Source organism: Trachurus trachurus, assembly GCF_905171665.1.
Source record: "Trachurus trachurus genome assembly, chromosome: 8".
Lineage (NCBI taxonomy): Eukaryota > Metazoa > Chordata > Actinopteri > Carangiformes > Carangidae > Trachurus > Trachurus trachurus.
In genome coordinates this window covers 5,194,161-5,221,245 of record NC_139905.1, presented here as the reverse complement: position 1 = coordinate 5,221,245, position 27,085 = coordinate 5,194,161, and the positions used below count along the sequence as shown (strand labels likewise).

General features: G+C 47.9%; 1 protein-coding gene across 1 annotated transcript; it reads left to right on the top strand.

The window, feature by feature from the left end:
• Positions 1-11,399: 11,399 nt before the first annotated feature.
• Positions 11,400-27,085, top strand: hrob (homologous recombination factor with OB-fold; the record flags this gene model as incomplete). Its single annotated transcript, XM_083976957.1, has 12 exons — positions 11,400-11,484; positions 11,669-11,719; positions 12,949-13,043; positions 13,155-13,356; positions 13,507-13,905; positions 15,168-15,251; positions 17,098-17,244; positions 21,993-22,101; positions 24,491-24,576; positions 24,891-25,013; positions 25,598-25,811; positions 27,030-27,085. Exons 1-12 carry the CDS (start codon positions 11,473-11,475, stop codon positions 27,083-27,085), a joined length of 1,578 nt encoding a protein of 525 aa, XP_083833083.1. The 5' UTR covers positions 11,400-11,472.

Genomic DNA, 27,085 nt, shown 5'->3' with positions numbered 1-27,085 from the left:
TGTCACCACCTCCTGCTGTGATGTCACCACCTCCTGCTGTGATGTCAACATGTCACCACCTCCTGCTGTGATGTCACCACCTCCTGCTGTGATGTCACCATGTCACCACCTCCTGCTGTGATGTCACCACCTCCTGCTGTGATGTCACCATGTCACCACCTCCTGCTGTGATGTCACCATGTCACCACCTCCTGCTGTGATGTCACCACCTCCTGCTGTGATGTCACCACCTCCTGCTGTGATGTCACCATGTCACCACCTCCTGCTGTGATGTCACCATGTCACCACCTCCTGCTGTGATGTCACCACCTCCTGCTGTGATGTCACCATGTCACCACCTCCTGCTGTGATGTCACCATGTCACCACCTCCTGCTGTGATGTCAACATGTCACCACCTCCTGCTGTGATGTCACCATGTCACCACCTCCTGCTGTGATGTCACCACCTCCTGCTGTGATGTCACCACCTCCTGCTGTGATGTCACCATGTCACCACCTCCTGCTGTGATGTCACCATGTCACCACCTCCTGCTGTGATGTCACCACCTCCTGCTGTGATGTCACCATGTCACCACCTCCTGCTGTGATGTCACCACCTCCTGCTGTGATGTCACCATGTCACCACCTCCTGCTGTGATGTCACCACCTCCTGCTGTGATGTCAACATGTCACCACCTCCTGCTGTGATGTCACCACCTCCTGCTGTGATGTCACCACCTCCTGCTGTGATGTCACCACCTCCTGCTGTGATGTCACCATGTCACCACCTCCTGCTGTGATGTCACCATGTCACCACCTCCTGCTGTGATGTCACCATGTCACCACCTCCTGCTGTGATGTCACCACCTCCTGCTGTGATGTCAACATGTCACCACCTCCTGCTGTGATGTCACCACCTCCTGCTGTGATGTCACCACCTCCTGCTGTGATGTCACCACCTCCTGCTGTGATGTCAACATGTCACCACCTCCTGCTGTGATGTCACCACCTCCTGCTGTGATGTCACCATGTCACCACCTCCTGCTGTGATGTCACCACCTCCTGCTGTGATGTCACCATGTCACCACCTCCTGCTGTGATGTCACCATGTCACCACCTCCTGCTGTGATGTCACCACCTCCTGCTGTGATGTCACCACCTCCTGCTGTGATGTCACCATGTCACCACCTCCTGCTGTGATGTCACCATGTCACCACCTCCTGCTGTGATGTCACCACCTCCTGCTGTGATGTCACCATGTCACCACCTCCTGCTGTGATGTCACCACCTCCTGCTGTGATGTCACCACCTCCTGCTGTGATGTCACCACCTCCTGCTGTGATGTCACCACCTCCTGCTGTGATGTCACCACCTCCTGCTGTGATGTCACCACCTCCTGCTGTGATGTCACCATGTCACCACCTCCTGCTGTGATGTCAACATGTCACCACCTCCTGCTGTGATGTCACCACCTCCTGCTGTGATGTCACCACCTCCTGCTGTGATGTCACCACCTCCTGCTGTGATGTCACCATGTCACCACCTCCTGCTGTGATGTCACCACCTCCTGCTGTGATGTCACCATGTCACCACCTCCTGCTGTGATGTCACCATGTCACCACCTCCTGCTGTGATGTCAACATGTCACCACCTCCTGCTGTGATGTCACCACCTCCTGCTGTGATGTCACCACCTCCTGCTGTGATGTCACCACCTCCTGCTGTGATGTCACCATGTCACCACCTCCTGCTGTGATGTCACCATGTCACCACCTCCTGCTGTGATGTCAACATGTCACCACCTCCTGCTGTGATGTCACCACCTCCTGCTGTGATGTCAACATGTCACCACCTCCTGCTGTGATGTCACCACCTCCTGCTGTGATGTCACCACCTCCTGCTGTGATGTCACCACCTCCTGCTGTGATGTCAACATGTCACCACCTCCTGCTGTGATGTCACCACCTCCTGCTGTGATGTCACCATGTCACCACCTCCTGCTGTGATGTCACCACCTCCTGCTGTGATGTCAACATGTCACCACCTCCTGCTGTGATGTCACCATGTCACCACCTCCTGCTGTGATGTCACCATGTCACCACCTCCTGCTGTGATGTCACCATGTCACCACCTCCTGCTGTGATGTCAACATGTCACCACCTCCTGCTGTGATGTCACCACCTCCTGCTGTGATGTCACCATGTCACCACCTCCTGCTGTGATGTCACCACCTCCTGCTGTGATGTCACCATGTCACCACCTCCTGCTGTGATGTCACCACCTCCTGCTGTGATGTCACCATGTCACCACCTCCTGCTGTGATGTCACCACCTCCTGCTGTGATGTCACCATGTCACCACCTCCTGCTGTGATGTCACCACCTCCTGCTGTGATGTCAACATGTCACCACCTCCTGCTGTGATGTCAACATGTCACCACCTCCTGCTGTGATGTCACCACCTCCTGCTGTGATGTCACCACCTCCTGCTGTGATGTCACCACCTCCTGCTGTGATGTCACCATGTCACCACCTCCTGCTGTGATGTCACCACCTCCTGCTGTGATGTCACCATGTCACCACCTCCTGCTGTGATGTCACCATGTCACCACCTCCTGCTGTGATGTCACCATGTCACCACCTCCTGCTGTGATGTCACCACCTCCTGCTGTGATGTCACCATGTCACCACCTCCTGCTGTGATGTCACCACCTCCTGCTGTGATGTCACCATGTCACCACCTCCTGCTGTGATGTCACCATGTCACCACCTCCTGCTGTGATGTCACCATGTCACCACCTCCTGCTGTGATGTCACCACCTCCTGCTGTGATGTCACCACCTCCTGCTGTGATGTCAACATGTCACCACCTCCTGCTGTGATGTCACCACCTCCTGCTGTGATGTCACCACCTCCTGCTGTGATGTCACCACCTCCTGCTGTGATGTCACCATGTCACCACCTCCTGCTGTGATGTCACCATGTCACCACCTCCTGCTGTGATGTCACCACCTCCTGCTGTGATGTCACCACCTCCTGCTGTGATGTCACCATGTCACCACCTCCTGCTGTGATGTCACCATGTCACCACCTCCTGCTGTGATGTCACCACCTCCTGCTGTGATGTCACCACCTCCTGCTGTGATGTCACCATGTCACCACCTCCTGCTGTGATGTCACCACCTCCTGCTGTGATGTCACCATGTCACCACCTCCTGCTGTGATGTCACCACCTCCTGCTGTGATGTCAACATGTCACCACCTCCTGCTGTGATGTCACCACCTCCTGCTGTGATGTCACCACCTCCTGCTGTGATGTCACCACCTCCTGCTGTGATGTCACCATGTCACCACCTCCTGCTGTGATGTCACCACCTCCTGCTGTGATGTCAACATGTCACCACCTCCTGCTGTGATGTCACCACCTCCTGCTGTGATGTCACCACCTCCTGCTGTGATGTCACCACCTCCTGCTGTGATGTCAACATGTCACCACCTCCTGCTGTGATGTCACCACCTCCTGCTGTGATGTCACCACCTCCTGCTGTGATGTCACCATGTCACCACCTCCTGCTGTGATGTCACCACCTCCTGCTGTGATGTCACCATGTCACCACCTCCTGCTGTGATGTCAACATGTCACCACCTCCTGCTGTGATGTCACCACCTCCTGCTGTGATGTCACCACCTCCTGCTGTGATGTCACCATGTCACCACCTCCTGCTGTGATGTCACCACCTCCTGCTGTGATGTCAACATGTCACCACCTCCTGCTGTGATGTCACCACCTCCTGCTGTGATGTCAACATGTCACCACCTCCTGCTGTGATGTCAACATGTCACCACCTCCTGCTGTGATGTCACCACCTCCTGCTGTGATGTCACCACCTCCTGCTGTGATGTCAACATGTCACCACCTCCTGCTGTGATGTCACCACCTCCTGCTGTGATGTCACCACCTCCTGCTGTGATGTCAACATGTCACCACGTCCTGCTGTGATGTCACCACCTCCTGCTGTGATGTCACCACCTCCTGCTGTGATGTCACCATGTCACCACCTCCTGCTGTGATGTCACCACCTCCTGCTGTGATGTCACCACCTCCTGCTGTGATGTCAACATGTCACCACCTCCTGCTGTGATGTCACCACCTCCTGCTGTGATGTCACCATGTCACCACCTCCTGCTGTGATGTCACCACCTCCTGCTGTGATGTCACCACCTCCTGCTGTGATGTCACCACCTCCTGCTGTGATGTCAACATGTCACCACCTCCTGCTGTGATGTCACCACCTCCTGCTGTGATGTCAACATGTCACCACCTCCTGCTGTGATGTCACCACCTCCTGCTGTGATGTCACCACCTCCTGCTGTGATGTCACCACCTCCTGCTGTGATGTCAACATGTCACCACCTCCTGCTGTGATGTCAACACCTCCTGCTGTGATGTCAACATGTCACCACCTCCTGCTGTGATGTCACCACCTCCTGCTGTGATGTCAACATGTCACCACCTCCTGCTGTGATGTCACCACCTCCTGCTGTGATGTCAACATGTCACCACCTCCTGCTGTGATGTCACCACCTCCTGCTGTGATGTCACCATGTCACCACCTCCTGCTGTGATGTCACCACCTCCTGCTGTGATGTCACCATGTCACCACCTCCTGCTGTGATGTCACCACCTCCTGCTGTGATGTCACCACCTCCTGCTGTGATGTCAACACCTCCTGCTGTGATGTCACCACCTCCTGCTGTGATGTCACCACCTCCTGCTGTGATGTCACCACCTCCTGCTGTGATGTCACCACCTCCTGCTGTGATGTCACCATGTCACCACCTCCTGCTGTGATGTCACCACCTCCTGCTGTGATGTCACCACCTCCTGCTGTGATGTCAACACCTCCTGCTGTGATGTCACCACCTCCTGCTGTGATGTCACCACCTCCTGCTGTGATGTCACCACCTCCTGCTGTGATGTCACCACCTCCTGCTGTGATGTCACCATGTCACCACCTCCTGCTGTGATGTCACCACCTCCTGCTGTGATGTCACCACCTCCTGCTGTGATGTCACCACCTCCTGCTGTGATGTCAACATGTCACCACCTCCTGCTGTGATGTCACCACCTCCTGCTGTGATGTCAACATGTCACCACCTCCTGCTGTGATGTCAACATGTCACCACCTCCTGCTGTGATGTCACCACCTCCTGCTGTGATGTCAACATGTCACCACATCCTGCTGTGATGTCACCACCTCCTGCTGTGATGTCACCATGTCACCACCTCCTGCTGTGATGTCACCACCTCCTGCTGTGATGTCACCATGTCACCACCTCCTGCTGTGATGTCAACATGTCACCACCTCCTGCTGTGATGTCACCATGTCACCACCTCCTGCTGTGATGTCAACATGTCACCACCTCCTGCTGTGATGTCAACATGTCACCACCTCCTGCTGTGATGTCAACATGTCACCACCTCCTGCTGTGATGTCACCATGTCACCACCTCCTGCTGTGATGTCAACATGTCACCACCTCCTGCTGTGATGTCACCATGTCACCACCTCCTGCTGTGATGTCACCACCTCCTGCTGTGATGTCAACATGTCACCACCTCCTGCTGTGATGTCAACATGTCACCACCTCCTGCTGTGATGTCAACATGTCACCACCTCCTGCTGTGATGTCACCATGTCACCACCTCCTGCTGTGATGTCACCACCTCCTGCTGTGATGTCACCACCTCCTGCTGTGATGTCACCATGTCACCACCTCCTGCTGTGATGTCACCACCTCCTGCTGTGATGTCAACATGTCACCACCTCCTGCTGTGATGTCACCACCTCCTGCTGTGATGTCACCACCTCCTGCTGTGATGTCACCACCTCCTGCTGTGATGTCACCACCTCCTGCTGTGATGTCAACATGTCACCACCTCCTGCTGTGATGTCACCACCTCCTGCTGTGATGTCAACATGTCACCACCTGCTGCTGTGATGTCACCACCTCCTGCTGTGATGTCACCACCTCCTGCTGTGATGTCACCATGTCACCACCTCCTGCTGTGATGTCACCACCTCCTGCTGTGATGTCACCACCTCCTGCTGTGATGTCACCACCTCCTGCTGTGATGTCACCATGTCACCACCTCCTGCTGTGATGTCACCACCTCCTGCTGTGATGTCAACATGTCACCACCTCCTGCTGTGATGTCACCATGTCACCACCTCCTGCTGTGATGTCAACATGTCACCACCTCCTGCTGTGATGTCACCACCTCCTGCTGTGATGTCACCACCTCCTGCTGTGATGTCAACATGTCACCACCTCCTGCTGTGATGTCACCACCTCCTGCTGTGATGTCACCACCTCCTGCTGTGATGTCACCACCTCCTGCTGTGATGTCAACATGTCACCACCTCCTGCTGTGATGTCACCACCTCCTGCTGTGATGTCACCACCTCCTGCTGTGATGTCAACATGTCACCACCTCCTGCTGTGATGTCACCATGTCACCACCTCCTGCTGTGATGTCAACATGTCACCACCTCCTGCTGTGATGTCACCACCTCCTGCTGTGATGTCACCACCTCCTGCTGTGATGTCAACATGTCACCACCTCCTGCTGTGATGTCACCATGTCACCACCTCCTGCTGTGATGTCAACATGTCACCACCTCCTGCTGTGATGTCACCACCTCCTGCTGTGATGTCAACATGTCACCACCTCCTGCTGTGATGTCACCACCTCCTGCTGTGATGTCACCACCTCCTGCTGTGATGTCACCATGTCACCACCTCCTGCTGTGATGTCACCATGTCACCACCTCCTGCTGTGATGTCACCACCTCCTGCTGTGATGTCACCATGTCACCACCTCCTGCTGTGATGTCACCATGTCACCACCTCCTGCTGTGATGTCACCATGTCACCACCTCCTGCTGTGATGTCACCATGTCACCACCTCCTGCTGTGATGTCACCACCTCCTGCTGTGATGTCACCACCTCCTGCTGTGATGTCACCATGTCACCACCTCCTGCTGTGATGTCACCATGTCACCACCTCCTGCTGTGATGTCACCACCTCCTGCTGTGATGTCACCACCTCCTGCTGTGATGTCACCACCTCCTGCTGTGATGTCACCACCTCCTGCTGTGATGTCACCACCTCCTGCTGTGATGTCACCATGTCACCACCTCCTGCTGAATGCGCTTCAACTGGGAGCAGCAAAGTCTGGTAGCTCTGAGTTTCTTACTCTGTTTTTGTTGTATTTTATCATATTTTTTCAATTACTGATGGATATTTCTTCTGTGAAGAGAAGAGTTTTCTCAAGTGAAGAGCTTTTTTCGTTGAAGTGGAGAAAATCTGGGGTGTATCACACTATTCCGGCTGAGTTGAAGAGGCGTTTTCGTGGTTGCCGTGCTGGTGCAGGTTTAAAGGCAAGGAAGTGGAGATACAAGCCCATTCTGCCGTCTGTCATCATGGGGAATGTCAACTCTCTGACCAACAAGAGTGATGAGCTGGAGATATTGGTGAAGACTCAGAAAGTTTACCGTGAGTGCAGCCTGATGTGTTTTACTGAGACCTGGTTGAATCAAAACATCACTGACTCCATTGTGGATGTACCTGGCTTCACTCTCATACGGTCAGACAGAGATGCTAAGGCAAGTGGCAAGAAAAAAGGAGGAGGTCTGGCCTTATTTGTGAACCAGAGATGGTGTAATCCTGCACATATTACTGTCAAAGAGAAGATGTGTTGTCCAGATATTGAATTATTGGCTGTTGGAATGCGGCCATATTATGTACCAAGAGAATTCAGTCATATCATAACAATACTTGTGTACATCCCTCCCAAGGCAACAGCTGATGTTCCATGTGAAATACTGCATGAAATGGTTGCTAGGATACAGACAAAACATCCTGAGGCACTTATTATAATATCAGGTGACTTCAACCATGTTATCCTCTCCTCCCACCTGACTGGATTCACACAGTTTGTTAAATGTGCTACCAGAAAAAACAAAACCCTTGACTTGCTGTATGCCAATGTAAAAGAAGCTTACAGAGCCACTGCCTTGCCACCACTGGGAAGGTCAGATCACAACCTGGTTTGTCTGCAGACCTGTTACAAACCCTGTGTGCAGAGGGAACCTGCAACTACACTCACAGTAAGGAAGTGGACACCTGAGGCTACTGAGGCTCTGAGGGACTGCTTTGAGTCTACAGACTGGAATGTTCTGCTACACTCGCAGACACCTAACAACACATCCACTGACATTGATGAGATGGCAGAGTGTGTCACTGACTATATAAACTTCTGCAGGGATGTGGTGTTGCCGGTCAGAACAGTTCGTTGCTTCACTAACAATAAACCGTGGATCACAAGTGACATCAAAAGCTTCCTAAATAATAAGAAGGAGGCTTTTAAGATTGGTGACTCAGTCTTGATTAAGACAGCACAGCAGGAACTGAAAGTGAGACTAAGGCAAGCAAAGAGAGACTACAAGAAAAAGCTGGAGAGCAAACTACAAAATAATAACATCAGGGAGGTCTGGAGAGGAATGAGGACCATCACTGGATACAAGGAGAGAAATAGGCAGCCTGAGGGAGATGTTGACCTGGCAAATGAGTTTAACCAGTTTTACAACAGGTTTAACATAGCCTCTTCTCCCTCACCATCACCACTTGGCGGTCCTGCTCCATCTGGCGGTCCTGTTTCCGGCGGTCCTGCTCTACCTGGAGGTCCTGCTCCATCCGGCGGTCCTGCTTCCAGCGGTCCTGCTCCATCAGGCGGTCCTGCTTCCAGCGGTCCTGCTTCCAGCAGTCCTGCTTCCAGCGGTCCTGCTCCTCCTGGCCCTCCTGGCGGTCCTGCTCTACCTGGTGGTTCTGCTCCTCCTGGCGGTCCTGCTCCTCCTGGCGGTCCTGCTCTACCTGGCGGTCCTGCTCTACCTGGCGGTCCTGCTCCTCCTGGCGGTCCTGCTCCACCTGGCGGTCCTGCTCCTCCTGGCGGTCCTGCTCCTCCTGGCGGTCCTGCTTCCGGCGGTCCTGCTCCTCCTGGCGGTCCTGCTCCATCCGGCGGTCCTGCTCCATCCGGCGGTCCTGCTTCCGGCGGTCCTGCTCCTCCTGGCAGTCCTGCTCTACCTGGCAGCCCTGCTCCATCCGGCGGTCCTGCTCCTCCTGGCGGTCCTGCTCCATCCGGTGGTCCTGCTCCAGCCGGCGGTCCTGCTCCTCCTGGCGGTCCTGTTTCCGGCGGTCCTGCTCCATCTGGTGGTCCTGCTTCCAGCGGTCCTGCTCCATCCGGTGGTCCTTCTCCAGCCGGCGGTCCTGCTCTACCTGGCGGTCCTGCTTCCAGCGGTCCTGCTCCATCCGGTGGTCCTGCTCCAGCCGGCGGTCCTGCTCCTCCTGGCGGTCCTGTTTCCGGCGGTCCTGCTCCATCTGGTGGTCCTGCTTCCAGCGGTCCTGCTCCATCCGGTGGTCCTTCTCCAGCCAGCGGTCCTGCTCTACCTGGCGGTCCTGCTTCCAGCGGTCCTGCTCCAGCCGGCGGTCCTGCTCCACCTGGCAGTCCTGCTTCCGGCGGTCCTGCTCCTCCTGTCGGTCCTGCTCCATCCGGCGGTCCTGCTTCCGGTGGTCCTGCTCCTCCTGGTGGTCCTGCTCCACCTGGCGGTCCTGCTCCATATGGCGGTGACACTCTACTCTCCCTGGAGGAAGTGTCGGCAGAACTGAGGAGACTGTGTCCTGGCAAGTCGGCTGGCCCTGATGGTGTTTCAGCTAGACTCCTTAAGGACTGTGCTGCCCAGCTGGCTGTGCCTCTCCGTACCATCTTCAACCTGAGCCTGCAGTCATGTAGGATCCCTCTTCTCTGGAAGACCTCGTGCCTGGTGCCGGTTCCCAAAGTGGCGAGGCCAGCAGGAATCAGTGACTACAGACCAGTAGCCCTGACTTCTCATATTATGAAGACTCTGGAGAGACTACTACTTCGCCACCTTCGACCTCAAGTGCAGCATTCTGTGGACCCCTTGCAGTTTGCATACCGGGAGAACATTGGGGTGGACGATGCAATCATCTACATGTTGCATCGGATTTACTCTTACCTGGATGAACCTGGGCGATATGTGAGACTGCTGTTTCTAGACTTTTCCAGTGCCTTTGACACAATTCAACCTAGTATTCTGAGAGGAAAGCTGGAGAAGATGGGTGTAGATCCAACCATCATCTTGTGGGTCTATAACTATCTTACAGAGCGGCCACAGTATGTGAGGCTGGGGAATTGCATGTCAGACACAGTGGTGAGCAGTGTAGGAGTACCACAAGGTACTGTGCTCTCACCTTACCTCTTCACACTTTTCACTGCAGATTTCACATCCACATCTGAATCTTGCCATGTTCAGAAGTACTCTGACGACACGGCCATAGTGGCATGTGTGAAGAAGGGACAGGAAGATGAATACAGGGACCTGGTGGGGGCGTTCACAGTCTGGTGCAACAACAACAACTTGTTGCTTAATACATCAAAGACCAAAGAAATGATTATTGACTTTGGCAGGTCCAAAAGATCCTTACGGCCTGTGACTGTGGATGGGGTGGACATTGAGAGGGTTCAGTCATACAAGTACCTTGGAGTACACCTTGATGACAGGCTGGACTGGTCCGTACACACAAATTATGTGTACAAAAGGACACAAAGCAGGCTCTTCTTTTTAAGAAGACTCAGGTCTTTTGATGTATGTAATGTAATGCTGCGTATGTTTTATCAGTCTGTCATTGCAAGTGTTACATTCTTTGCTATTGTCTGCTGGGGTAACAACATCAAGGTCAGGGACAGGAACAGATTAGACAGGCTCATCAAAAAATGTAGCTCTGTGATGGGGGAGGGAGCGGAGCTGGTAGAGGCTGTGGTTAAGTGGAGGATGGGGTGTAAGTTGAAGACCATCCTGGGTGACCCCCAACACCCTCTACACAAAACCCTCTCAGGTCAGAGGAGCAGCCGAAGCAAAAGGCTCATCTCCCTGACCTGCAGAACAGAAAGATTTAAGAGATCATTTGTTCCTGCTGCAATCGTTTTATATAACACTTGTTAAAATGTATTTTTGTGTTCATCTTTTTTGTCATTGTTGTATGAGCTACTGGACTAACGTGAATTTCCCTGCTAGGGATGAATAAAGTATTCTCTATCTATCTATCTATCTTTAGGAAGCGATGGCGGACATGCTGAGGAGGGAACCCTCTCGCTCCGCGCTGCGCTTCTACACTCTTTGTGTAAACATCTCCTACGTCATCACGTCGTGTTTGAACGTGGCGGCGCGTCAACGAGCTGCAGGAGAGGGCGAGAGAGAAGGAAAAAACACTTTTTTCAAACAGTTTTAGGCCGTTTAAAGAAATGAGACAGGGAGTTTATTATATTTAAACGTTTGTTGAACTTGTTGAATGGCACTCGGCGTCTGTTGGACTCGGTTCAGCCCGATCAGACTCGGTTTTCATCGATAAATCCAATGACTGCGATGGTGAGTGAACTAAAAACATGTAAAAACCAGCTTTAGCTTCAGCTAACGTTAGCTGTGCTAACTGCTGCTAATAACGACGTTAGTTTTTAGTTTGTTTCACTTTGTTTCACCGTTTTAAGCTGAAACATCGTCGTTACCTGGACTTTAACGTCATCAGTGTGTTGTTGTCACCTGTGTGTTACAGACCTGTAAGCTGAGTGGCCTGTTCAGCATCGGAGAGGATTTTGATGATGAGGTGATTAACACACTCCTACACACCCACCTGTTTTCAACCCAGTGTAATGTAACGTAATGTTCCACAGAACCTTTTTTTTTCTTTCCTTTTTTTCCTCACAAGTTTTATTTGTAAACATGAGGTTCAACAAACACATGACAGAAATCATTTGTTCATTTAACACTGAACAGACACTAGGGGATACTGCAGTTCCGGGTCCTTTCAAGAGTCAAATTAAATGCATAGTTTTCAACAGGTTGAGAGTCTTCTCAGCTTTGTTGTTGTTAATCCGTTCCAGTAGGGTGCCATACTGCTGGAGCTCAACAATGAAACGAAGAAAGCAGGGTTTCGATCCAGACCATTTTGATTTGTGAATATGAAACTTTCCAAGAATTTCATTTTCATTTTCATTTTTCCTTTATTTGTTCGAGAGGGACAGTGTACATTAATGAACATTTTAAAAAGATAAAATGTAAATGCACCCAATTATAGCCAATAGGCTAATTTCCGTTGGCAGTCCCCCTGCCGGATGGAGCATGGCAATGAGACCTATAATAAAGGTAGCAAATTACATTATGACAAATGGCACAATATTTACAACAGCAACATTACACTTTAACCCCCACCCCTCCTACCCATACGCACACATGCACAAAACACTATCCAATCCACAACCAGTACTCCCTTTACCCCTCAACCACACAGTAATGTATACATCCCCCATTCAGACAGGGGAATATTCATATCAACAAGAACAACAAATACATGTCAAATTACACTTAATTAATTAAGCCATGTACTACAGGGGATTCAGGGACTAGTGTTCACAAATTTGGTTTTCTATTAACCATTTCTTTAGATTGGCTTTAAATGCACCGTATGAAATGGACTCTCTTATGTTTTGTGGTATTGTATTCCACTCTTTGCCTGCCCTACAGGAAAACACTGACTGACCAAATAAAGTTTTTCTAATGGGATCTCGCAATCTCCTCTAATAATAATAATTAGAAGTTGTATTATGTACAGTAGGCACTGGCAGTGTTGCTCTCCATTCCTCCGAAAACAAAATACAGCATTACATCAAACACAGTAAATTGTATAGTAATACAAATCTTTCCATTTACAAAGTTTTGCATATCATTCCGAAACTTCTTTGAATGATGACAATGATAAAAAAGATGAAATATTATTTCTTTGTCTTGTCAACATTACAGAAAGTACAAGAATAATCTATGTTTGTGTTTCCCCAGGACCTGCTCGGGACAGATTGGCCCCCCCGCCCGGCCGCTGTGCCGCCAGCGGTTGTGGCAGCAGCTGCCGTCTCATCATCATCTTCATCATCATCGTGCAAGCCGACACTACGCTCCTCTTCCTCCTCCTCCACCTCCTCTGGCCCCGGCCCCCAGCAGCAGCCTGCAGCCCGACCAGCTGCTCCGTGTGAAGGAGCTGCATCAAGACTAACTGTTGCTCAGCTCCGCTCTTCCTCCTCCTCTTTCTCCTCCTCCTCCTCCAATCAGCCTCCTACTAACTCTAACTCTAATTCGGCGCCGCCTCAGACTGATGCCACCGCTGGGGGGTCGGTGAAGCCCTGTGCACCTCAGGATGAGTTTGACGACTGGGACATCGACCTGGCCGACCTGGAGGAGTGTGAGGTTCAGGTGAGGCAGCAGCAGCAGCTTCCTCCTCCTCTTCCTCCTCCTCCTCCTCCTCCTGTTGCCTCCTCAGCCAGGACGCTTCGACCCCCGGCCTGCAGCGGTGGCTCGACCAATCACAGCCTTCCTCCTCCTCCTCCCCCCTCCTCCCCTCAGCTGCGTTCTCCAGCAGCTCCTCGTCCTCCACAGAGCCCCGGTGTGTTTCCAGGCTTCACCGCCACCACCGCCGCCTCTCCGGCCCCCAGCCCTGTGTCCAGGACGCTCATCCGGCCTCATCAGAGACAGTGGCCGAGTCCCGGCCCCGGCCCCGGCCCCTCCCCTCGGGGCCGAGGCCTCTTTGAGACGCTCTCCCCTTCCTCCCCCTCCTCCCCCTGCCCCTCCCACTCCTCCTCTGCTCTGAGCCCCCACCCCCTCCACACGCCGCTCCTCACCAACCGCCTGGTCCAGCTGGTGTCGGCCGCCTCCAACAAGCTTCCTAAGAAGAGACCGAGGTCGGAGCAGCACCGGCCCCGGACCCGCCGCTTCCCCGGACCCGCCGGACTGCTCCCCCAGCAGGTCAGAGTCAAACTCACACCACACACACACACACACATCACACACACACACACACACATCTCTCCTCATCAGTAACACACAAGACTGTCAACTAGGGCTGCAACTAACGATTATTTTCATTATTGATGAATCTGTTAATTGTTCAAATGATTAATCGATTTAGGGCTGTCCCGATTAATCGACCTAATCGATTACATCGATTACCACAGCAGCACCACAGCGATGAACGAGCACCTGAAGCTGCAATATCGTTCCGTTCATTCATCTCAGCTGTCACTTTGTCACTCTCAGCGTCAGCATGGTCCAGTAAAATAAAATAAAACAACTCCATCAGTGCAGTCACTTTGCCACCTTTTGGTGTGGGTCATGTTATTAATTATCTGACTTACTTGGATATTTCTCTCATGGCGGGTTCACTCTGGACGCTGAAGCGCCGCGAATAGCCGCGGATCGGCGGAACAGCTGATCTGTTTTTTTTTTTTTTTTTTCTTTCTCCATCGCGCGGTACGTCTTCACGTTTACCTCCACAAGCATAGACTTAGCCTACAGTGTGGGGTGAGATCGAAATAATGTAACACGTGGGCACCTTATCTCTCATGTTACTCACTTAGTTTCATATTAAGACAGGTGCCTCAGATCAGAGCCAGTACCGTTTAATCGATTTCTTCCCGTTTTAAACGATTTTAGATCGATCCATTTGGATCGTAGGAATATAAATCGATTCATCAATTTTTAGATGAATCGTTACACCCCTGATTGATTCTGTTATTATCTCATAGCGTGGTGAATGTGCAGTTCACAACTTGTCCACCAGAGCGTTTTGGAGTTGTTGGATTGTGTATTTGATGAGTTTGATGAGGGAAACCAAGAAATCCCATGAGCCTCCGTAGCGTAGCTCTGAGCAGCTCACGGCTCTGCTCCGCCGTTCTAAAAATAGCTTGCACCGACAATTAAAGGTAACGAACCTACTGCTAAGACTATAGAGATTAAGGCAATGGGAACAATTTGCCAAAATGTCCACCGAGCGTTGTGCAGTTGTTGGATTGTGTGTTTGATAGGGATGGGCAATGATTTTCGAATAGTCGTGGTGCCATCCAACTCTCTCTCTCTGTATCAGCTGTTGTTGTCTAGATGTCTCAGCTCAGCACTAATGAAATGAAGGTCAAAGAAATCTCTCTGTTATGAGTTTGTTTTTCCACCGAGGAGTGATAATTAGATTCCTCTCTCTCTCTCTCTCTCCCCCCCCCCCTTTTCTCTCTCAGGTGCAGGATCAGAGTCTGGACGACATCGTGGTTTCTGTTCCTCACACTCCAGCTCACGGAGCCGTGGCCCGGTTACCCACTCAGGTAACACAACCACCAGTACCTGCACAAAAACACACTCACACACACACACACACACACCAAGGTTTGTTGTTTCCCTGGAGACGACAACAACAACAACAGTTTTTCATTAGCCAGTCAATCTGTTGTTTCTTTTCTTGGTTTGTTTTAGAGAAAACATCAGACTTTAACGGGACGTGAACATGTTCCAGAGTGTTTCTGTCTCGATCCACAAACTGAGAAGAAATATTAAGTTTAGTTTAGTTTAGTTTAAACTTTAAAATGACTTAGTGATTAATAGTTTGTTTTTTGTTTTTTAAATCATTGCAGACTTATTTTCTGTTTAATCAACACAAGGTTACATTTCCACATCGAGATAAATGCAGTGTTGCCTTCAGGTCCTCCTGGGAAATTTAATCTTAGATGTTTTTCTTTGTGTTTGGTTGTTTGTTTTTCTCTTCTCTGAAACAAAAGAAACATTTATTGTTAAGGTTTTTTGGAACAAGTGCAATAGGCACAATCTGACCCGTCCTCTGCTCTACTCTTCATCTGTCTGCAGCGCTGGGTGGGATAAGAGAACAGATAATGAAACTGGGTGGATTTGCATTCACATAATTTATGTTTTTGTTCATTTTTCATTATTATCGTTATTCAGTAATCATTTCTACATTATGTATTGCACTCAAATTAAGTAGCACAGTATTTAACCTATAGGTTGCTCCCCTTGCACTTGTAGCGTATACTCTATTGTTTTAGACATTGTAGGATATATTTGATCATATATTTCCTCTTTGTATCCTATTTATTGCGCTTTTCCCTTTGGAGCATCCTGGCAGAAGAATTTCCTATCTATCTATCTATCTATCTATCTATCTATCTATCTATCTATCTATCTATCTATCTATCTATCTATCTATCTATCTATCTATCTATCTATCTATCTATCTATCTATCTATCTATCTATCTATCTATCTATCTATCTATCTATCTATCTATCTATCTATCTATCTATCATCATTATGAGAAAGAGGCGGTAAACGACCGCTGGTGGGATAATTAGCGTCTCAGTGATTACAACACGCTGTGATCTTCCTGATGTGACCTGAAGGCAGCATCAGAGTTCATATCATCCACACTCTCTTTTCTCCTCATGAGCCTCCTGTTGTTGTTGTTGTTGTTGTTGTTGTTGTTGTCGCTCCTTCACACACACACACACACTCTCTGAAGTGGTCGCGCGGCGTGAAATGAATTCTCTCCACAACGCGATTGCATCAGCATCACAACGACCCTCTGAGGGATGTGACAGGAATGTGTGAAGCAGACGTCACGTCAGCTGGTTTTTCAGGGTATTTGCGGTATTCTTGAAAAGTATTAAAAGGTGGTAAATCAATTTTGGGAAAATGAAGACCCTTAAAAAGTATTAAAAAAGTATTTTCACGACTTTATAAAGTCTTAAATTTCGAAGGTATTTTTTATTTAGCTGTCCAAGAGTTTGAGTCCTAAAAAACATTGTGAAAGTGTGTGAATTTATTCATTTTATTAAAAAACATAGATGAACCGGTACATAAAAAAGAAAAGAAGATTGTTTCAGCAGCAACAAACAGCAGTTTTTTTTTTGGATAAACTTTGCCTTTGATTTATTATCCCAGCCTATTTTGAATTCTGTTGTATCATAGTGGTCTATATAGTCTTTATCACAAACTAAAACTGTTACGTTAAAGTGTCACTGATGTAAATGGTTACAGCTTGAAGTGGCGGTGGGTGAGGTATTGAAAAATATTGAGAAGGTCTTGAAAAAGTCTTAAAAAGGTATTAGAATTAACTTCAAGATTCCTGTATTTACCCTGTTTTTTGATTGTGATCTCACAGACGTCCAGCTCTCAGAGTGAGGATGACGACTTCAGCAGCGGCGGCTGTAGCGGTGCCTGGGCGGCCATGAAGGCGGAGATGGGCCTGGACGAGAGGAACCCGTCCTGCTTCCTGCACTCGTACAGCGTCGTCATGGTGCTGAGGAAGGTGAACGCACACTTTACGTTAAAAAAAAAAGTTTGTAACACATGCGCTGCACTGCAAAAACTCAAAATCATTCCAAGAATATTTGTCTTATTTCTTATCAAAATGTCTCATTTCTAGTCAAAACTAATCTCTCTCCACTTACATAAGACTCATCACCTAAAAATTAACTTGTTTTTAGATAATTTTCACTTGTTTCAAACTAATTTTCACTTGAAATAAGTAGAAAAATCTGCCAGTGAAAGCAAGTTTTTTTGTGCTTGTAATAAGAAAGAAAAACTTGCTCCATTTTCAGATTTTTCTACTTATTTCAAGTGAAAATCTGCTTGAAAGAAGTAAAAAAAACTGTCAAAAACAAACTACTTTTTATGTGATGAGTCTTATTTTAGGTATAATGAGATTTGTTTTGACTAGAAAAGACATTGTGATGAGAAATAAGACAAATATTCTTGGTAAGATTTTGTGTTTTTGCAGTATTCTATTTAGGTCAGGCAGTTTAGTGTGTGTGTGTGTGTGAGTGTGTGTGTGTCTGTGTCGCTGCTGGAGGTCTGTTACGGCATAATCAGGACAAATGACGGCGCCGTACTGGAGGTGTTTTGTAATTATAAACAGTACGATCGCTCATCAATCACTCTAATTGAGACTCTGCTGTGACTCCACTGTGTGTGTGTCTGTGTGTGTCTGTGTGTGTGTGTAATAACTCATCAGTGTGTTGTTGGCTGAGTGGCAGTCGGCCTGGTGTCGGTCTGGTGTCGTTGGCTCGGCGCGGTCAGATTAGACCGTTTACATGAGCTGCAGCTTCCAAGAATCTCTGTTTGCATGAATAAACACATTAACACATTAACACACACACACACACACACACACACACACACACACACACACACACACACACACACACACTCAGCCTCGTGCATCTGGTGGCTGAACAACAGCATGTTAGACGTGAAGCTCCAGAGAACCAGTGTGATCTCATCATTAAACACTGCTGCTGTTTGTTTTGGTATCAGTGCATCAGCGACACAGTGTCGGTCTCAGATTTACACCGAGGGAGAAAAACCAGAAGCAGGAGAGGAGATTTAAAGAGGAACTATGAACTATTATATAAACAGCTTTGTAGTAATTGTGATGGTTAAAGATGAACTATTACAAGTCGTGTGTCTCTCTAACCCTCCTCTCCTCCATGTGCGTTTGTGTTTTCAACAACGAAGAAGCCGGTGAGAAATCAATCCATGGAGCGGTGGATAAAGTTATTTATCATCTACATGTTACCATGTGTATATCTGTGTAGTCTTATCTGTCATCAACAAGAGATTACGGGTTACGGGGCGCGTTACGTTTGTGTCGCACTTACAAGTCATTTATGCTACGTTTGTACCTTAAAGGGATACTTCGCCCAAAATCGATAATTCACCAATCATCTACTCACCGTCATGCCAAGGAAGGGTTTGGAGAACTTTCAGAGTCATCAAAACGCTTTAGGAGTTCCAGGGGGGGTTCGGCTGGCAACAGGTTTTCATATAATGGCGGCGGATAGAGTTCACTTTTGAATGGTCCAAAACACACACTATGAAACATCCAGATACCTCCATACTGCTCGTCTGTACTGACCCAAGTGTCCTGAAGCCGCCACATGAAAAAGTTGTTCAGGAAAAAATAATGTGATCTCTGTTTTTATCCTTGTTGTAGCAGCAGCTCCCAGTGGCTGAACAAGATTTGCTGTGAGATGTTCTTCTGTGTTTACATCACACATCCAATGGTTTACAACAATGAACGAACATCTCACAGCAAATCTCACACAGCCACTGGGAGCTACTGCTACAACAAGGATAACATCACATTAATTTTTTCCTAACAACTTTTCCATGTGGCAGCTTCAGGACACTTGGGTCAGTACGGATGACCTTACTTACTTACTTATCCCCATTACGCATAGGGCAGCAACAAAGTCCCTCCACTTCTTTCTGTCTTTGGCCATCTTCTCGATGGCTCCCCAGCTCTGGTGGTGCTGTTGGAGTTCCTTCTCTATGGTCCTACGCCATGTCATTTTAGGCCTCCCTTTCTTTCTTTTGCCTTCTGGGGTCCAATGTAGATCGACTCATGAGATAGCGCCTAATGACTATGCTGTAAATGTTAACTTGTTGAGAAGTTTATTGTACGGACGAGCAGTATGGAGGTATCTGGATGTTTCATAGTGTGTGTTTTGGACCATTCAAAACTGAAATCTATCCACCGCCATTATATGAAAACCTGTTGCCAGCCGGACCCCTTCTCCAAACTTCTCCAAACCCTTCCTTGGCATGACGGTGAGTAGATGATTGGTGAATTATCGATTTTGGGTGAAGTATCCGTTTAAGGTACAAATGTAGCATAGTTCCTGTTTAAATAAATGACTCAAACACAAACGTAACGCGCCCGTAACCTGTAATCTCTTGTTGATGACAGATAAGACTACACAGATATACACACGGTAACATGGTAGATGATAAATAACCTTATCCACCGCTCCATGGATTGATTTTCTCACCGGCTTCGTTGTTGAAAACAAATGCACATGGAGGAGAGGAGGGTTAGAGACACAGAGGAGGAGACACCAGACCTGGAGAGGTTCCCTTTAAGGCGGCAGATTTTAGATTTTTTATGTGGCTACCAAAGACATAGTGATTCATATTGACATATTGATTCATATTCATATTGACATATTGTTTTTAGGGTGTGTATCATCCTTGTGGACTCGGTGTCTCAGTAACGTCAGAGCTTTTGCAAAGTTGGCCCCAATGTTTCCAGGATGAACTGGTCAAAGTCACAGTGACCTTGATGCACTTCTCAATAAGACCTTGAAGGAATTTCTTTAAGGACATCAGACCTCAGAAAACACTTGCCACTATGACAACATTTTAATTAGTAGTAGTAAACTTGATTATTGATTTTAAAAGAAAGAAAAAAACATACGCATAAAATATTTTAAACAGACAAAACTAATTAACTTGTACATTACAAAACAAATCACAAATCAATAAGATAGTATCATATAAAGAAATATGATCATATTATACTCATACAACTACTATATCTATCTATACAGAGGCCGACGACCTACGACAACATCGATATAGTTTTGATGAGTCCTAATTACAATTGGATGAGTCACATTGACTGTTACAGATATCAATAACTCACAGATATCCGTCATGACGTCACGATCGCTCTGATTCAGTTTCCACTTGTCGCTGTCAAGTCAATAAAACCACAAACGTCATTCTGACTTTGTGTGACATTCCCACGTTGGATGAACTGGAAGAAGAGAGAGAGATAGAGGGAAAAAAAGGAGGATTTCCACTTGTTAGCCACCGACAGCAGACGAATCATTTGAACAGTGTTACCAGAGGAAACGGCGGCTGCTGTTATTGATAAGATAATTAGAAAATGCCGTGGAGGAGAACGAGCCGACAGCTTCTCTTCTCGCCGCTCTGACTTTGAATCGGCCTGTTAGCAAATGAAATGAAAAAATAAAGACGTTCGTTTCAACTACAGGAGGAATTGGATCAGTAATAATAACATATCCAGAATAATTATTAAAGGGATAGTTCAACATTTTGGCAAACTGGCCCATTGCCATAATCCCTATAGTCGACTCATAGCAGTAGGTTTGTTACCTTTAATTGTCGGTGCAAGCTGTTTTTAGAACGGTGGAGCAGAGCCGTGAGCTGCTCAGAGCTACGCTACGGAGGCTCATGGGATTTCTTGGTTTCCCTCATCAAACTCATCAAATACACAATCCAACAACTCCACAACGCTCTGGTGGACAAGTTGTGACCTGCACATTCACCACGCTATGAGATAATAACACAACGTTACCAGACAGAGTTGTTTTAGAGGGAAATTCAGAGACTGCTTGATGAAAAACTGTCCCTGAAGGCAACGTGCATCAGCGGTTTTGCATGAATTTCCCTCTAAAACAACTCTTTCTGGTAACGTTGTGTTATTATCTCATAGCGTGGTGAATGTGCAGGTCACAACTTGTCCACCAGAGCGTTGTGGAGTTGTTGGATTGTGTATTTGATGAGTTTGATGAGGGAAACCAAGAAATCCCATTAGCCTCCGTAGCGTAGCTCTGAGCAGCTCACGGCTCTGCTCCGCCGTTCTAAAAACATCTTGCATCGACAATTAAAGGTAACGAACCTACTGCTATGACTATAGGGATTATGGCAATGGGCCAATTTGCCAAAATGTTGAACCATCCCTTTAAATGTTAGAGCAGCTGGACAAACTCACCAGACGTTTCCAAAACAATAAACTTCTTTAAATAGTCAATTAAATAATTATTCAATCAGATGTGAAGAATGAAGGTCATTAAATAAGTGAAACGTATAATCAGACCGGACAAACTGTTATTGTGCGACTCCGACTTTATTACAGTGTTTGAAGCTGCAGCTCATGATTATTCCATCATCGCTTAATTTCATGATTATTTCTCTCCGAAACAATAAAAACGCTGCTTTCCTTTTTTGTTTTTTTTTTGTCTTGAAATTATCAGAAAGAAGATAAATATTTGTTCAAATGCAGATGAGAGTTCCCTCAGGGCCGCGATCATTGAAATTGTGTTGTTGAATAACACAAAGAACGGACCGGCTGCCAATCACCTCCCAAACAATTGCAGGTTAACAAAGGAAGCTCATGTGTGTGTGTGTGTGTGTGTGTGTGTGTCTGTGTCTGTTTGTGTGTGTGTGTGTGTTGTCTCATAATTGCAGGCTGCACTGAAACAGCTGGCGAGGAACAAAGTGCCCAACATGGCCGTGCTTCTGAAGAGCATCATCCACACACACACCGACGCCAAGGCTGTGTTCAAGGACCCCACAGGTACCGGACAACACACACACACACACACACACACACACACACACACACACACACACACACACACACACACACACACACACACACACACACACACACACACACACACACACACACACACACACACACACACACACACACACACACACACACACACACACACACACACACACACCTGTACAACACAATTACATTATAGAGACACATTGGAGTCAGAGAAAAAGAAGAAGAACAGAAAACACATGACTTCACTCTGTTGTGGAGAGAAGTGAAACATAAATAAATGAATGAACGTGGTGAAGCGACGGTGAATAGAATAAAAGCAGCGTGAGAAGAGGAAGAGGATGAGGAGGAAGAGGAGGGAGGATAAAGAGGAAGAGGAGGAGGAGGAAGAAGAAGAAGAGGAGGAGGAGGTGGAGGATAAAGAGGAGGAGGAAGAGGGAGGATAAAGAGGAGGAGGAGGGAGGATAAAGAGGAAGAGAGAGGAAGAGGAAGAAGAGGAGGAGGAGGTGGAGGATAAAGAGGGAGGATAAAGAGGAGGAAAAGGAGGATAAAGAGGAAGGGGAGCAGGAGGAAGAGAAGGAGGAGGAGGGAGGATAAAGAGGAAGAGGAGGAGGGAGAGGAAGTAGAGGAGGAGGATGGAGGATAAAGAGGAAGAGGAGAAGGAAGAGGAGGAGGGAGGGGGAAGAGGAAAAAGAAGAGGAAGAGGAAGAGGAGCAGGAGGAAGAGAAGGAGGAGGAGGGAGGATAAAGAGGAAGAGGGAGGATAAAGAGGAAGAGGAGGAGGAAGAAGAAGAGGTGGAGGAGGAAGAAGAAGAGGAGGAGGGAGGATAAAGAGGAAAAGGAGGAGGAGGGAGGATAAAGAGGAAGAGGAGAGAGAGGAGGATAAAGAAGAGCAGGAGGAGAAGGAGGAGGAGGGAGGATAAAGAGGAGGAGGAGGAAGAGGAGGAGGTGAAGAAGCTGTGAGCTGTTTGTTTCACATTTGACATCTCTGCTCGTGGAGAAACTCGCCTGATTGACTCCGCGTGGTGAGAGAGCAGAGTTCAGCTGCTGTAACACGCCTGATTACACACACACACACACACACACACACACACACACTTAAACACACACACACACACACACACACTTAAACACACACACACACACTTAAACGCACACACATATATACATGTACATTTAGAGAACCACATCCAGTCTAGTTCACACGTATCCGTCCTGCCACACCTCCCTTCTCTCTCTCGCTCTGTTTCGGCTCGAGGTTTTTTTGCTTTTTAACCCTTTCTATATCTGATCTGATGTGATGTGATGTGACCAAGCCGCTGGTTGCCATGGTCCCCAGAGAGCGAGAGAGGGAGGTGTTGCCACTGCACTGTTGTACTCAACACCAGGCTTCTCCTTTGTTAGTGATGGACTGGTGTTAGTGTGTGACTCCTCTTCCTCCTCCTCAGAGACTGATCTGAAGATTATTATGTTATTATTTAAAAGGGATAGTTCAACATTTTGGCAAATTGTTCCCATTGCCATAATCCCTATAGTCTCTTAGCAGTAGGTTCGTTACCTTTAATTGTCGGTGCAAGCTATTTTTAGAACGGCGGAGCAGAGCCGTGAGCTGCTCAGAGCTACGCTACGGAGGCTCATTATGGGATTTCTTGGTTTCCCTCATCAAATACACAATCCAACAACTCCAAACAAAACGCTCTGGTGGACAAGTTGTGACCTGCACATTCACCACGCTATGAGATAATAACAGAATGTTACCAGACAGAGTTGTTTTAGAGGTAAATACAGAGACTGCTTGATGAAAAACTGTCCCTGAAGGCAACGTGCATCAGCGGTTTTGCATGAATTTCCCTCTAAAACAACTCTGTCTGGTAACGTTCTGTTATTATCTCATAGCGTGGTGAATGTGCAGGTCACAACTTGTCCACCAGAGCGTTGTGGAGTTGTTGGATTGTGTATTTGATGAGTTTGATGAGGGAAACCAAGAAGGCTGAAAGCTGAGGGAGACGGACATGTTAACCACTCATTCATTCTGTCTCTGGTTTACCTGATAAATCTAAGTTCTCCTCGGTGGCGCTCGGTGCTGGTTTATGCGTCGTTGACTGTATTTCTCAGGATGTTTTATCACAGAAAGCAGCAGCAGCTTCCTGCCTCCTGTGAGAGGAAGTGACAGTGAGGACGGTGAGAGACAAACCCAAACAGAGGAGTTGTAGGGAATAAAAGATAATGAGCCTAAAGCTGCAGAGCTGAGCGAGGTTTATCTGTAGGAGTCTCTCTCTCTCTCTCTCTCTCTCTCTCTCTCTGACGTGTTTTTCATTGTTGAACTGTATAAACATTGACGAGACTTGTTTGTTTGTGTGCCTGTTTGTGTGTCGTTGTGGTGACTGAAGGGGAGATCCAGGGAACGGTGCACCGGCAGCTCCTGGAGGACCGGGCGGAGGAGCTGAAGGTCGGAGCCGTGCTGCTGCTCAAACAGGTAAAAAAAAAAAAAACTCCTGAAGACGACTACACACCTGGGTTTACAATAAAATACAATAGAATACAATAGAAAACTTTATTGTCCAGCCAAGGCAGGACATTTGTCTCATTTGTCGGACTCTAGAGGCGACGTGAAACAGTTTCGATCATCACGCAGTTGTTTTTTTTTACTGCTCTTGTTGTTTTTCCCAGATGGTTTCTAATAATGCTGGGTTTTATAAATGCCATTTTGATCGTCATGTGATTGTGTAGTTGTCTGTTCATTTATTCGTCTTTTTTGTCTTCTCTCTCTCCCTCTCTCTCTCTCTACAGGTGGGTGTGTTCTCCCCCTCCCATCGTAACCACTACCTGAACGTGACGCCCAACAACCTGCTGAGGATCTACGCCCCCGATGGAGTCGCTCTGTCCTCCACTCAGCTCCCCCCGCTGCTCCTGGTGAGTACCACACTGCTCTCAGCTGAAAAAACAAGACACACTGCCCCCTCCAATATAATATTAAAGGGATAATTCACCAATTTTCTACTCAACGTCATGCTCAAGGAAGGGTTTGGAGAACTTTCAGAGTCATCAATCAAAACGCTTTAGGAGTTCCAGGGGGGGTCCGGATGGCAACGGATTTTCATATAATGGCGGCGGATAGAGTTCACTTTTGAAACGTCCAAAACACACACTATGAAACATCCAGATACCTCCATACTGCTCGTCTGTACTGACCCAAGTGTCCTGAAGCCGCCACATGGAAAAGTTGTTCAGAAAAAAATAATTTGGTCTCTGTTTTTCTCTGCGAGATGTAGGGCTGACCCAATTATCATATTTTGGTAATCGAAGCTTCAGGGGCATAAAATCGATTTTAATCGAAGCTTCGACGGCCAGGGTTGTTTTTCTGAACAACTTTTCCATGTGGCGGCTTCAGGACACTTGGGTCAGTACAGACGAGCAGTATGGAGGTATCTGGATGTTTCTGGAAAAAAACTGCTCTCGTCATCTTGTCAAACTCTTTTTCCTTTTCCAACCTCTAGGAGCCGTCGTCACCTTACTCACCGGCTCAGCCCCGGTCTAAGTCTCGGTCTCGGTCCCACCCGTCCCCCCCAGAGCCGATATCTCAGATGCATCTGGCGTTCGATGACGAGGAGGAAGAGGACGGAGAAGCTGAAGCTGCAACAGGAAGTGGCGTCGGCTTCTCCAGCAGAGGCCCCCAGGAGCCCACAGCACAGGACGCAGGCTGGGATGCAGGTGAAGCTCCTCATATATATAAATAAATAAATATATAAATAAATCTGGAGAGTAGGAGATTAATTCTAGTCACACTCTGAGTTTCCCGAGTCGGCCTCTGTGGTTTTTTTTTTCCTTATTCCTCTGAATTAAACAGAAGCTGTGGTGAAATGTGGAGGGCTCTGACTCTCGGGTGCCGAATCCAGTCGAGCAAAACACTCCATTGTTCACCGGTAAACAATAGAGGAGAGAGAGAGAGAAAGAAAAAAACAATTTAATCAGAATTTACAGCACATGTCTGACATCCTAAAAAAACTAAAAAAACACTGAAACAAATAATTGATTGTGAAAACAGTTGACTCATTTTTCTGCAGCTTCACACTATCGACTTCTTCATTTCTCGTTGATTCTGTTGCATTTCACGCCGATTTTACAGACGTGACTCAGTGTCTTTATTTTATACACTACGAGACAATATTAAATCCTCGAGGTGCAAACTCTCTCCCTCTTCTCTTTTAAAGGGATAGTTCAACATTTTTGGCAAATTGGCCCATTGCCATAATCCCTATAGTCTTAGCAGTAGGTTCGTTACCTTTCATTGTCGGTGCAAGCTATTTTTAGAACGGCGGAGCAGAGCTGTGAGCTGCTCAGAGCTACGCTACGGAGGCTCATGGGATTTCTTGGTTTCCCTCATCAAACTCATCAAATACACAATCCAACAACTCCATAACACTCTGGTGGACAAGTTGTGACCTGCACATTCACCACGCTATGAGATAATAACACAACGTTACCACACAGAGTTGTTGTAGAGGGAAATGCAGAGACTGCTAGATGAGAAACTGTCCCCGACGGGAACATGCATCAGCAGTTTTGCATGAATTTACCTCTAAAACAACTCTGTCTGGTAACGTTGTGTTATTATCTCATAGCGTGGTGAATGTGCAGGTCACAACTTGTCCACCAGAGCGTTGTGGAGTTGTTGGATTGTGTATTTGATGAGTTTGATGAGGGAAACCAAGAAATCCCATGAGCCTCCGTAGCGTAGCTCTGAGCAGCTCACGGCTCTGCTCCGCCGCTTTAAGAATAGCTTGCACCGACAATTAAAGGTAACAAACCTACTGCTATGACTATAGGGGATTATGGCAATGGGCCAATTTGCCAAAAATGTTGAACTATCCCTTTTTAAAACAAGTATTTCTGGATCATGCTCTTATTTTGTTAATGTCTGTTGTGCAGATGACGACTTGGATGAACTCCTGGGAGAGATACCTGAGGACACCTACAGCCTGTGA